Source organism: Geotrypetes seraphini, chromosome 3 (genome assembly GCF_902459505.1).
Source record: "Geotrypetes seraphini chromosome 3, aGeoSer1.1, whole genome shotgun sequence".
Lineage (NCBI taxonomy): Eukaryota > Metazoa > Chordata > Amphibia > Gymnophiona > Dermophiidae > Geotrypetes > Geotrypetes seraphini.
Genome location: NC_047086.1, coordinates 251,741,902 through 251,756,564, shown reverse-complemented (window position 1 = coordinate 251,756,564; position 14,663 = coordinate 251,741,902). Strand labels below are relative to the sequence as shown.

The 14,663-nt window shown below is 41.8% G+C and overlaps 1 protein-coding gene across 2 annotated transcripts in view; it reads right to left on the bottom strand.

Moving 5' to 3' along the window:
* The window catches only part of C3H6orf118 (chromosome 3 C6orf118 homolog), a 130,374-nt gene extending 116,088 nt beyond the window's left edge, over positions 1–14,286 (bottom strand). For both annotated transcript variants that reach the window (XM_033935676.1, XM_033935677.1), the window contains exons 1-2: positions 14,207–14,286; positions 10,294–11,087 (exon numbers count right to left, since the gene is read on the bottom strand). In XM_033935676.1, coding sequence (XP_033791567.1) covers positions 10,294–10,992 — 699 coding nt within the window. In that variant the 5' untranslated portion in view covers positions 10,993–11,087; positions 14,207–14,286. The remainder of the gene's footprint in view (positions 1–10,293; positions 11,088–14,206) is intronic.
* Between the last annotated feature and the right edge of the window lie 377 nt (positions 14,287–14,663).

Here is a 14,663-nt window from a genome sequence, read left to right as displayed (position 1 = left end):
GCTACACCAATTCCGCAGGGCCCATATCTCCTCTCTGTTGGACTCTGATAGACAGGACTATAAGAAAATACGAGAACGCATTGAGACTTTACTTCATCAACGAGCGGAACAGACACTTGCGTTTCAAAGGTATAATATGCATAGGTGGGGGGGCAAGACGGGGAAACTTCTGGCAAACCTAGTGCGACCGTATAAAAAACGCCAACTCATCACTGTAATCCGTGACGCTATGGGAAACCGGCACGAGGGGGAGAGCCAAATTGCAGAACAGTTTGTCAGGTACTATGAGACCCTGTATGGTAGGCGCCCGTTGGATGAGGCTGCCCTCGTGGAATTTTTCCAGGGACTATCTCTGCCACACCTGGAGGAGGATCAGGCCGCATCACTGAGCCTACCTATAACCGAGGCTGAACTCCGTGTCTCCATTCGGTCTCTCAAACTGGCGAAAGCGCCCGGCCCGGATGGGTTCGGACCTGAATATTACCGGATTCTCGAGGACCTGGTGGCGCAGCCCCTGAGTGCAATGTATAACGCGGTGGCGGAGTCGGGAGGCTCCTTTCCGGATAATATGGCCCACATAGTTCTGCTCCCTAAGCTGGGTAAGGACCCGGATCTGGTGGGGTCGTTTCGTCCGATTTCCCTTATAGATCAGGACATTAAACTTCTGGCCGTGACTCTGGTGCGGCGTTTGAATCGTTTTCTTCCTGACCTTATTCACCCAGACCAGGTTGGGTTTGTACCCGGCCGCTACGCCTCTATGAATTTGCTGAAGGTCTTGGGTGCGATTCACGACAGGGTAGGACGAGGTGGCCTAGAGGTGGTGGCAGGACTGGATATGGAAAAGGCGTTTGACGGCATCTCTTGGGATTACCTTTTTTGGGTCTTGCGTAGGGGTGGTTTTCAGGGTGAGTTTCTGGCCTGGGTGACGGCTTTATATCATAACCCCAGGGCGCGCTTACTGATTAACGGGGGTCTAACTGAAGATTTTGGTCTGCAGAGAGGTACAAGACAGGGCTACCCTCTTTCCCCACTCCTTTTTCTTTTGGCTATCGAACCCCTCGCAGCTAAGATCCGGCAGGATGAGACTATTCAGGGTATTGTGGTGAGGGGGCAGGAATGCAAAATCAGTTTGTTTGCTGACGACATCTTACTTTATATGGATCAAGTTCCCCTGCACCTGCCCAGAGCTTTGGCGGTGATTCGAGCCTATGGTGCATTGTCTGGTATACAAGTTAACTGTAGCAAGTCGGAACTCTTATTGCTGTCCGGGGGTCCGGCGGAGCCTTGGCATGCGGTGTTGCCTATTGCACCCACGAACAAACCGATGCGCTATTTGGGAATATACCTCAGCACTGATCTGCCTACACTTTACAATGCCAATATTCGCTGACCACTTGAGGCTATTGGAAAGCTGTGCCAGGCCTGGCAGGAGCTACCGTTGGGAGTCTTGGGACGGGTAGCTTTGGTGAAGATGGTTTTGGTACCGAAACTCTTGTATCCCTTGCAGACTATGCCGCTTTGGCTTAGCAGGCGGGACGAACTTGTTTTTAAATCCACTATCTCTCGTTTCATTTGGAGGTCCCGAGCCCCTCGGATAGCGATGTCCAAACTTACATTGGACAAATACCTGGGGGGACTTAATGTCCCGGATATTCGGCTTTATAACGTAGCGTCTCTCATTCGCTGGATCCATGAGGGTTACACAGGGTGCTCTCGTTATTCTCCCCGGGGATGGCTAGCGGGCTGGAGCTCCCCTTTTCATTTTATGAATACATTACATCGACAAGACGATCCTGGGAGGCGATATCTAGTTTGTTTTCGTTTCTTATGCCCGTTCAGACTGGCATGGCGCTGGTGGCGGCGCAGACAGCAACTGTCAATGGAGGTGTCTCCTTTTGTGCGTCTGGAAGGCAACTCCAGGTTTCAGCCGGGCTGGGGTAAATCAGTATTTCAGCACTGGGCAGTTCGGGGCTGTGTGTCGATGGAGGACTTACTTGATCTACCCCCCGCCGGATTCCCATCCTTCCAGCAAATAGCGTGGGGCCTTCCCTCTTGTTATTTATTTTCTTACTTTCAAGTACGTCACTATTGGGATGTTGAACGTAGAGGAGGTGTTGGGGTTTGGGACAAGGGTCCTCTGGACACCCTCTTCTCAGCCACCCCGCCCATAGCCAACTCCCTTGCGCACTGGTATCGAGTCCTCAAATCGTCTCTCTCTCTCTATTGGTGCTTACCCCTGTGCGCTCTTCCTGGGCAAGGGATTTGGGACAGGATATTTCTGAACCTCAATTTTTGGCCTGTTTTACCACTTTATACTCATACACTAAGTCTGCTGACTTCCAAGAACTCCAGTACAAGATTCTCCACTGTGCCTATTTCACTGCACAGCGGGGGGCGCGCCTAGGGCTTTGGGATAGTGATTTTTGTGTTAAATGCAAGCACCGTGTAGGCACGTACCTCCACTCTTTTCTGGAATGCCCCCAACTGAGTATCTGGCAGGAGGCTCTTCCCCTACTGGAACGCGCTGTACAGCGACCTGTTGAATGGGACTATGGGTTTCTTCTTCTGGGTCTGCAGACCTCTCTCCAGGATCAAGGTTTCACCACACCCCAATGCAGATTCTTCCATAATGTTATCCTCGTAGTGAAGAAATTGATTTTGACTTATTGGATGTCAGTGGAATCACCTCCGATACCCCACTGGAGGAGTAGACTTCGGGAAGTGGCTCAGTTTGAAATTCGGTCTTATGCTAGATCACCGAGCGTGCTTAAGCAACATTACATTGGCCTATGGGAGAGACTGAGGGACTTGGTGCCATCGCAAGAACAGGACGGGGGGCTGGCGCCTGCTTAGTTTCTCTTCTGTGCTTCTTCGGCTGGGCCCCTGACATGCTCCATAAATTCTTCTTTCTATCATACTCTGGTGCTCTGGGGATGGGGGGAGGAGGGAGGTGCTTGGGGGAATGAGTGTTTGGCTTGAGTGGCGTGAATGGTGTAGTGTGTGAGTGGTGTTGCGAGTTCTGTGTGGTTTTTGTGGGTTATTTGTATATTAACAAAATGGTGGGAGATCACTGTCCCTGATGGGCGGATTATCTATTTCTGTTGTCCTTCACCGCTTTGGTATCCGTTGCCCTCATTGTCTTCTTTTACTTATTACATTTTGTTTCTGTGAGGGGGGATTCTTTGGGGAGGCTTCGCCTCTGCTACTGTATTTTGCTTGTACTGGACACCTTTTGCCTTACTGATGTTTGTTGTTGCGCCCTGCTGGGCGGTGTATTTTTCACTGTTAATAAACATACGTTTAAAAAAAAAAACATCTATATAAAGCTTCCACCTCTCACATACAAAAAGTCCATTACGAGCCACGCCACATGATATGACCATATCTGCTCTGACCCAAAAGACATAGACCGTCTTTTACAAAGGTGCGCTACGCGTTTTAGCACGCGCTAAATCAACGCATGTGCTAACCACTAACGCATCCATACGATAACATGCACGCATTAGCGGTTAGCGCATGATTAGCGCATGCTAATATTTACTGCACGCTAAAAAGCTTAGCACACCATAGTAAAAGAGGGGGATAGTTAAGCATCTAAAACTAATAACTTCTGCCCTATTGATGCAGTATTCTAGTTTTCGGAAGTGTTGTTCCACAGAGGTGGTATCCAGGTTGGTGTTGCAATGTTTAATATAATATCTATGTAGATTGATCCTAGTCTTTAGCATCTGGCTTGTTTCTCCAATGTAGCATCCTTCTTTACATTTTTTTTTTGCATTGAATGATACATACCACCCTTTCCTTTAGCATTCAATCAAAAATATACAAATATAAATATTCTTTACTATTGATTAAACCTATAGTAAAACTTTAATTCACCCTCCTCATACAAAACTCCTAAAACTAATAAATTATGCCCTATTGGAAACCATAGGAGGAACCTACCTAAACACTACCAGGTCTACCCACTGCACTCATACAAAGACCCACTCATTCACTTAACACACAAAAAACAAGAAAAAAAGTGGAGAAAAAGCCTCGGTTCATCTTCATATGGCAAAAAAACTCCACTTATAAACAACCATTAAGCAAGGTCCAAAATGTATCAGTTCACTCAGCAGTGAGAAACACTATAGTAGCTCTCGTAGGAATCACCTCAAAAAACTCAGCTTCTATGTGTGTGGATGTGAGCAGTTGGAGCACTTGGAGAGCTGGAATCATTCCCCTGATGCAGCTCAGCAAAACGGAGGTTTCCCCGTCGGGAAAGAGTGTCTGCGGGGCCAGGCAGGCTTGCACTTTTTGGATGCATGGAAGACAGCTTGACCGTCTGCAGCTAAGTGTTTGTTTGTTTTTTCCTGCTTACCATTGACTGTGTTTGAGACTCATATATGTGCTGCTTGCTTTACTCACATTTTTTGGAAGTTTTGTAATTTGGCGTGATAGTTTTTTTTGAGGTGGTTCCTACGAGGGTTACCATAGTGTTTCTCACTGCTGAGTGAACTGATACATTTTGGACCTTGCTTAATGGTTGTTTATAAGTGGAGTTTTTTGCCATATGAAGATGAACCGAGGCTTTTTCTCCACTTTTTTTTCTTGTTTTTTGTGTGTTAAGTGAATGAGTGCAGTGGGTAGAACTGGTAGTGTTTAGGTAGGTTCCTCCTATGGTTTCCAATAGGGCATAATTTATTAGTTTTAGGAGTTTTGTATGAGGAGGGTGAATTAAAGTTTTACTATAGGTTTAATCAATAGTAAAGAATATTTATATTTGTATATTTTTGATTGAATGCTAAAGGAAAGGGTGGGTGGGAAGGGAATACATTTATTTATTTGATGTTATACTAGAAAGAAATTCAAGTGATGTATTTAACTTTAAATGTTTTATTATTTATACACTTGTAAGATTAAAACATGAATAAATAATTTTTAAAAAAAGGAGTTTTGTATGTCCTTCCTGAGATTTTTTTGGATAGTTAAGCACCTCAAAACACCGACTGAATCCTTCAAACAAAAAGGATACAACTCCAAAATAATCTCCAAGAATATTGCCTCCTCCCTTGAAATACCCAGAGAAATCCTATTGCAGTACAAAGGCAAGAAAACCACAGAGAATACCCTTGGAAGTGACATACAATTCAGTGCTAGAAAAACAGAAAAAATTATAAAAGATCTATAGATACTACTCCAGAAGGTTGAATTATTGAAAGAAATGTTCCCAGTTCCACCTATGCTGGCCTTCTGACAGCCATCTAACCTGAAACAAAAGCTAGTAAAAAGCAAACTCCCACACAAGTTTTTCAAAAAATTCATCCAAATATCTTAATCCCTCCTCTTTTACCTCCAGAAGATTCACCTACCTTCAGATAACCTTCCCCCAAATTACCCACCTTAACACCTTCCAATTAAACAAATACCATAAATAGATTGTAACCTACCCTCTCTAACTGCATTCCATATGTATTTTTCATACAGTTCTTCACTGTCAGTTTAATTTCCATCCTATAAGTTCACATAGAATTTTTCTTTTTTCAACCATCTTTATTTTCTCTTCTTTATTAATTTCCAGGTATTTAGTTAGATTGTGAGCCTTCGGGACAGTAAAGGAATTTTTTAAGTACCTTCTTACTTCTCATTTATAATCTTAATGTATACTTTCTTCAAACCGCTTAGAACCTAACGGATGTAGCGGTATATAAGAAATAAATTACATTACATTACATTACAAGCTCAGAAAGAAGAGAAAAGCATAGAGTGTGAGCCCACCAGGACAGATAGGGGAAAATGCTTTGAGTACCTGGCTGTTAAACCACTTAGGCAGTGCGCCACAGCCTCAAGGAAAGCGAACAAAATGTTGGGTATCATTAAGAAAGATATCACAACCAGGACGAAGGAAGTCATCCTGCCACTGTATCGTGCAATGGTGCGCCCGCACCTGGAGTACTGTGTCCAGTACTGGTTGCCGTACCTCAAGAAAGACATGGCGGTACTTGAGAGAGTCCAGAGAAGAGCAACTAAGCTAATAAAGGGTATGGAGGACCTCTCATATACTGACAGACTGAAAAAGCTGGAGCTTTTCTCCCTGGAAAAGCGACGACTCAGGGGAGACATGATAGAAACCTTCAAGATCATGAAGGGCATAGAAAAAGTGGACAGGGACAGATTTTTCAAACTAAGGGAAACCACAGGTACAAGGGGGGCACTCGGAGAAATTGAAAGGGGAAAGGTTTAGAACAAACGCTAGGAAGTTCTTTTTCACCCAGAGGGTGGTGGATACATGGAACGCGCTGCCGGAGGATGTGATAGGCAGAAGTACGCTACAGAGCTTCAAAGAAGGTTTGGATAGGTACCTGGAAGACAAAGGGATTGAGGGGTACAGATAGGAGTAGAGGTAAGGTTATAGGGACAGGATTAGAGGTAAATTACAAAATTAGTCAGAGACCACTGTTCAGGCAGTGGGCCTGATGGGCCGCCGCAGGAGCAGACCGCTGGGCAGGATGGACCTCTGGTCTGCCCCAGTGGAGGCAACTTCTTATGTTGTTAAATACTAAAATAAAATAAAAATAAATCCCTACAATATAACAAGCTGCATACTATGCCAACACATTTCACAGGACCCCACAGTCACTCACATGGGGATTTCACAGGACCCCACAGTCACTCACATGGGGATTACATTCAGAATAAGGGGATCCTTCACATGCTCATCTTCTAATGTGGTATGTATCATTCAATGAAAAAAAAAAAAATGTAAAGAAGGATGCTACGTTGGAGAAACAAGCCAGATGCTAAAGACTAGGATCAATCTACACAGATATTATATTAAACATTGCAACACCAACCTGGATACCACCTCTGTGGAACAACACTTCCGAAAACTAGAATACTGCATCAATAAATTTATGATGAGAATACTAAAAGAAAATTTAAGGTATTTCAAATCAAAATGATAAAATATTTTGACACCTAACAGACATGATTTAACACAAATCTTTCCCCCTCTTCTACGAAACTGCGCTAGCAGTTTTTAGCACAGAGAGTTGTGCTGAATGGCCCGCACTGCTCCCGACGCTCATTGAGTTCCTATGAGCCTTGGGAGCAGAGCGGGCCATACAGCGTGGCTCCCCGTGCTAGAAACTGCTAGCGCAGTTTCGTAGAAGAGGGGGTTAGTTTTCTATTGCATTCCAATCCATAAAATTTTACTGCTTAATCACCTCCTTATTACCCTTCCTTATACTTTATCGCTCTCTCACCTACCCAACCCTTCCCTCTTCCTGTGAGACTGCCATTACAATGTTTTTATGTTTCACTTATATGTACTTGTCACTTCAATCACATCCCAAGCATCTTCCTCCGTATATAGTATTTATTCAACTTTTATTTCAGATATATAAGCATTTCCAATAGTTTTCTAATGGACCTCAGAACCACCCACCTCCAACCGTTGTAGTATACTTTTTAAACGGGGAGTATTGAGTGTATATCTCCTCACCGGTCCAACTTTGAAATTTTTCTAAATCAATTTTCAATCTTTAAATATTTAACTCATTGAAATTGTACTTATCTCTAAAATGCAGCGGTAGGACCCGACATGTTTCGCTTCTGCTTCGTCAGGGATCCATACCATAAATAAATGATATCTCATATCAGTACAACGCCAGCAGTATCCTACTTTAAAGTCTACTTTAACCCCATTCATACATTTACTCACCTTAAGCCGCTCATACACCCCGCTCTAAAGTTTAACAGCAAGATGGCGGCGGCGTCTTTACTAACGCTATTTAAAGAGCTGTTAATGCTAAGACCAACCCCCTTACATCACTCACTAAACATCCAATCATACTCAAGATCTAAATTTTAAAGGGGGACCCCCCATCCAAACACCCGGAAGATCAATAGAGCGTAGACCACTCTATTTCTGCATTTAGCCCCATTGGCTCCACCGTATTTAGCCGGTGGATCCAACGCTGTTCCTTAACATTCAAAGCAGCTTCAATATTTCCACCCACCCTCCCCTCCCCTATGTCATCAATGATTCTCCATCTTAAATCTGATATAGAATGGTTCAACTCAATCATATGTTGAACCATCAGAGCCTCTCTCTTTTTATTCTTTATACGGGATTTATGCTCCGTCAAACGAACCTTCACAGGTCTACTAGTCCTACCTATGTATACTAGATCGCAGGGGCATATAATTGCGTAAATCACTCCCATGCTGTTGCAATCCGTGATGGATCTTGACTATTATTTCATGATTTCTTGGCACTTCCCACCTCGTCCCCTCAATGGTGTTTTTACACCACTGACACTTTCCACATGCTTGATGTCTACCCTGTTTTATTTTAACATAATCATGAAATTTCTTAAAGTTTAACACCTGCCCAATAGTTTTGCCCCTCTGAAAAGCTATCATGGGAAACTCTTTTAGGCTGGGATGAAGGCTCAATATGTGCCAATGCCTCCTCATAATTTGTATGAGCAGTTTTGACGCTCCCGAAAAAGGTACCACACATATGAGGCCTTCCTCCTCCTCCTCATGACTCTTTTCCTCAAGCAGAAGGTCCCTGTTGGCATAACGTGACCTTCTTCTTGAGGAAAAGAGTCATGGGGAGGAGGAGGAAGGCCTCATATGTGTGGTACCTTTTTCGGGAGCGTCAAAACTGCTCATACAAATTATGAGGAGGCATTGGCACAGCCTAAAAGAGTTTCCCATGATAGCTTTTCAGAAGGGCAAAACTATTGGGCAGGTGTTAAACTTTAAGAAATTTCATGATTATGTTAAAATAAAACAGGGTAGACATCAAGCATGTGGAAAGTGTCAGTGGTGTAAAAACACCATTGAGGGGACGAGGTGGGAGGTGCCAAGAAAACATGAAATAATAGTCAAGATCCATCACGGATTGCAACAGCAGGGGAGTGATTTACGCAATTATATGCCCCTGCGATCTAGTATACATAGGTAGGACTAGTAGACCTGTGAAGGTTCGTTTGACGGAGCATAAATCCCGTATAAAGAATAAAAAGAGAGAGGCTCTGATGGTTCAACATATGATTGAGTTGAACCATTCTATATCAGATTTAAGATGGAGAATCATTGATGACATAGGGGAGGGGAGGGTGGGTGGAAATATTGAAGCTGCTTTGAATGTTAAGGAACAGCATTGGATCCACCGGCTCAATACGGTGGGGCCAATGGGGCTAAATGCAGAAATAGAGTGGTCTATGCTCTATTGATCTTCCGGGTGTTTGGATGGGGGGTCCCCCTTTAAAATTTAGATCTTGAGTATGATTGGATGTTTAGTGAGTGACGTAAGGGGGTTGGTCTTAGCATTAACAGTTCTTTAAATAGCGTTAGTAAAGACGCCGCCGCCATCTTGCTGTTAAACTTTAGAGCGGGGTGTATGAGCGGCTTATGGTGAGTAAATGTATGAATGGGGTTAAAGTAGACTTTAAAGTAGGATATTGCTGGCGTTGTACTGATATGAGATATCATTTATTTATAGTATGGATCCCTGACGAAGCGGAAGCGAAACATGTCGGGTCCTACCGCTGCATTTTAGAGATAAGTACAATTTCAATGAGTTAAATATTTAAAGATTGAAAATTGATTTAGAAAAATTTCAAAGTTGGACCGGTGAGGAGATATACACTCAATACTCCCCGTTTAAAAAGTATACTACAACGGTTGGAGGTGGGTGGTTCTGAGGTCCATTAGAAAACTATTGGAAATGCTTTTATATCTGAAATAAAAGTTGAATAAATATTATATACGGAGGAAGATGCTTGGGATGTGATTGAAGTGACACGTTTGAAGTTATTCCCAAGAATAAGTACTTAGCCTATCTTTGTGTTTCACTTATATATACTGACATTTTTCTACATTTACTTATTTCTGAACTGAAGAAGGGTTACTTTTGGAAAGTTAATCAAAAAATGCATTAGGTTAGCCCAATAAAAAAGGTATTGCCTTATTTCGATAAGAACAAGGAATTGCCTTACTGGGACAGACTGAAGGTCCATCAAGCCCAGTTTCCTGTTTCCAACAGTGGCCAACACACTGTTTTATTTCTATCTATTACCTTTAAAAGTAGACTAACATGGCTACCACACTACACACTATGAGAAATGTATATCCCAGCTTTGTAAAATTGAACTTAGAGGTTTATGCAAGATGAACCTTTAAGTACCAATTTACGTATGTCTCAAAAGCGAATAGAGCTTGTAAGGTGAGGGCCATCATATATCATAGAATTTATTTTCATATTGCTTCACAAATTCCTTTTACCTATTTCCTTACCTTCATCAGTTTCTTTTCATGGTCCTCAGCTATTTTATTTCTTGTGATCTCTTTTTCCAACAGGTCTTCCTTTTTAAGATAGTCTTTGTTGAAACGTTTGAACATGTTAAATTGCTCTGTCTTTGTCAAGCCAGCAAGGTATGATGGTAGAAAATGATACTCTGCAATACTGTCCATGATGCCAATTCTTCTGCCTCCAACTGGCTTGAATTTTAATAATTGTAAGTCAGGCAGCTCAAGCTCATCTTTTAGAACTGGTTCGTTTGTTTTCTCTTCTGCATCCTGTCCTTTGTCTTCTGAGCCAGACTCCTGAAAAAATCCAGTAAACTGTGATTGTATTGGACTAACAGGTCTAAGTTTTTTCATTTTAGATTCTCCTTTGCTTAGGACCTGGGATGTGACATTCTTAGAACTGGAAATTAAGCTGGTTTTGATAGTAAAGTCTGCCCATGAATTTTTCATCAATTTGACTCTCTCCTCCAATTTCGGGGGCATGGAGAAGTGGCTCTTTCCTCGACTTCGTGTTAGTTCCTGGTTACTGCGCCAGAAATTCTTTTGGATCAATACTTGAGGTTTATAAAGATTATTACAATTTAAGTGGCCAATGGTGTAAGTTTGAATTTCTTCTTGGTTGGCTTTTTCTATGCCATCTAAAAGCACTTTGAGAGGTACAGGCTTCTGATTCTTGCTTTCGTGCATATTGTTTGACTTGATAATAGCTCAGATTTTCAGTAAGGGCACTGGTTGAGAAGAAAGACTAATAAGCATTATTGTGCTTCACATTAGAATCTCTCCTGAAAGAAAAAAATGCAATATCAAAAATAAGGCATAAAATTACTATATAGCATTTCATGTAATGATTCCAGTATAATGCATACTTTCTAAATCAGTGACTCTCTAAGCCAGCGTCTCTCAAACGGTGTGCCCTGAAGAAATCCAAAGTGTGCCACAAGTGATTCCAGCATTTCATTTAAAAATATTCCCTTCATAAGTATTCTGTACACTAGAATAGATGACATGTATGTTGCATAATCAAGAGTCTGTCAATGTTACGAGTGTCTGTATGTGTAAGGATACAGCTGCTCAGACAAGAATCATTCTTTGACGTGACTGGTCCTTGAAAACTAACTGCAAATAATTTTAGTTTTCATGGAGTTATCCTAACTTGAGCAAACAAAGCAATCAAGACTTTGGCCCTCTTTTACTAAGGTGCGCTAACCGATTAGCACGCGCTAATCGGTTAGCGCACCTTAGTAAAAGAAGGAGTTTGTTACCGATTGACTCCTCTTATCTTTACGAACTTGGATCTTTAGCTCTGACAGAAATTAAATTTAAAAAAAGAGAATGACTGCAGATGGTGTATGATGAAATGTGAGTTTGCTTGTTGACTATCGAGCTGCATTTTGAGTTAAATTGCACTCAAAAACAAGCACAGCCATCACATTGATTAGTTTCACCATTGCTACAATTACCCATACATAGCTTAAAGAGCCATAATTCCTAAGTATTTACGTTGTATAGTACCCATTTGAAGTTAGTATTTCCTAAATCTGAAATGGATGTGAGTATGCATTACTGATTTTTAAATTCCTGTATAGGCCAATGACACAGATTTCATTTTACCAACAATGGCAGAAACAGAAATTTTGGTCATGGCTCAATGCTCCCAGACCGCATCTTAAAGGTGCTGCTCATAGCCTTTGTGAAATGTCTGCCTCATCCAAGCATAAACCCTCTCAATACCCCCCTTCCAAATAAAAATCCCCCATATAAGCACTCCCAGGACCCAACCCGAACCCATTGTGAATTAAGCCAAGTTCACCCCTGCAAATCTTCCATCTCATTGTGAGATCATCAAGTTACACCTGCAAGGTAGAATGCCACAATTAAAATATGTGCTGGGGGAGCTGGTTGGGATTCAAACCCATGACCTCTGGAAGATAAGCAAAGCGTTTTTACTTTTTGAGCTATAGCAGCTTCCAATCAGGTGTCTCTGACTGCCCTGTGATATGATTGCTTAGGGATCTGCTAAACTATCATATCATAGGGCAGTCAGAGACACCTGCCTAGAAGCTGCTATAGCTAAATAAGTAAAAGCCCTGTACTCATCTTCCAGAGGTGATGGGTTTGAATCCCAACCAGCACCCCCAGCACATATTTTAATTGTAGCATTCTACCTTGCAGGTGCACCTTGATGACCTCACAATGAGGTCACCATTGTGTAACTGCAAACCTCCATTTGCAATGAAGTAGAAGCCATGCTAAGGTCTGTATCTGGGGTTTTTTTCTGTGTTTAACCTTTTGCAAATGAAGTTATATATGCAATTATATATTTTTGTCAAGTGCTTTATTTGTTGAATCCACCTGTTTCAAGAATGACTTCATTGGAGCAATCTTTAGTGAGAAAAAAAGGGTAGCTTTTTAGCAAGAACATAAAGCTGTTTTTTTCATGTGCTGTGCTTCAGTTAATGGATCTTTTCCTCTAATTAGCAAATACCATTACTGTTTGCCAAGAAAAATAGAAGGTTTTGCATGCAATATCTTTGTATTGATGTACCCTGTTTATGTGGTGGCTTATTAAATGTATTTTGAGCTTATTAAATGTATTTGGACAGCTAAGTGCCAATTATCGTTTGTTAAGACCCTTAATTGGCTCATTAACCACTTAGATTGGATGCCTAAAGTATGCCTAAATTTAGGCATGACTTAGGCACCCTTTATAGAATCAGGGCCTTAATGCCCATCTTTAGGCACTTAACTTTTTTTTTTTTACTGATACTTTGTGAATGTATTGCAGAACCATTCTTTGTTCAGTACTGTATACTTGAATGTTTGGGTGGGGAGGGAATGGTTTGTATTTCACTGTGGCTGCCAGGTACACTGCAGAAACCACTGTGCGCCTGGATGTATAATTTTGTATGCTATGGCATTTAACTTTTAATTACCTATATTGGATATACCCCTATGTGTCTTTATAAGAAATGAAAAATAGCGGCCTTCCTTCCCAATTAACCTAGGCAACCTGATAGAAAACTATCTTCCTTGTATTCAGTGCTAGTCCCCAGCCGTTCAGATTTCCTGAACAAACAGAAGAATATTATCACAATAGATCTGACCTGACGAGATTTGCTGGCACTATGAGACACATAATTTTAGTGAAGGCACACTACATGTGTGTCAGCAGTTCAGTTGGATTAAAATGACAGATGGTGGCACAAAAACATTGTCCATGTGAAAGTTACAGGATCAGAGACATGTGTAGCTATCAAATCAGAAGATGTCATCAGAAGCACTGGTCGCACTCAGGGCGAATGTGATTTCAAGGCAAGGGGTATAAAAATGCAGCATGGCAAGGGCAAACAACCCCAGGCTGAGATAGCAAAGGAAGCTCTTTGCTCTTGTGGTAATGGACAAGAAGCCCAGATGAAGAGCAGAAAAAGATAAAAGAGATAAAAGATGAGAAAAATGAGATGGAAGGCAAAAAGGAAGCAGTAAAGGGAGTGAGGGAAGTAAGAGGGAAGAAGGGTAATGGCAAATGAAGCAAATTGGAAGAGCAGGTGGAGGATGTCAGAAACTTCAAAAGTAAAAGTAAAGGTCATTTGACTGCAAACCTTTTATAACTTTCTGGTAGATTTATTGAAAAGAACTAAAACAGCTTAGTTTCCTATAAATATTTAAACTATACAAAATTTCTACTCTGGAACACACGTTTCCCTCTATTGTCTGCAAGACTACTATATAAGCCTTCAGCGAATAGGTATAGAAAGCTTATGTCATTTGCTTTGAATGCGACAGAAGGGCAAGCGTCTAGCAAGGAAACACAGCAGTCTCTCTATTTACTCTGCCAGTAAATTAACTTCTCACTATCTGAAAACCTAATAAGTCTCATGAAATAATTCTGAATATCACACACCGGAGTCTGTGCAGTGCTGCAGATCACACTTCCTTCACTGCAGGTCCATGTTTGTAACCTCTTCACTCTGTACTCTGTTGTGACCAGGTTCCAGCTGAGGATTACCATGGATACCAAGGCAACACACAGGCTCCGCCCACTCTCCTTCCCCTGCTTGCTGCACTGTCTAAAGCAAAGACATTAGCTTCAACCTGCTGACAAACTGGCTGCAGGAATCAGGATGAGCACTTCCTATAGATTTAATGTTACTGTCTGTAGAGGAAGTTATTGACTGGCCATGGCCCAATGATAAAATGACACTTTCCTTCAAATAACCTGGGTTGGAAAACTCAGAACTACTACTGAAAACAGTGCAAGGGCTGTAATTGGAACTAGGCAAATTGAAGTCCATTTAAAGGAGACATAACTAACTTTTTATTTTGTACAAATGGTCCAAAAATAATTATTTTGGAGCAGT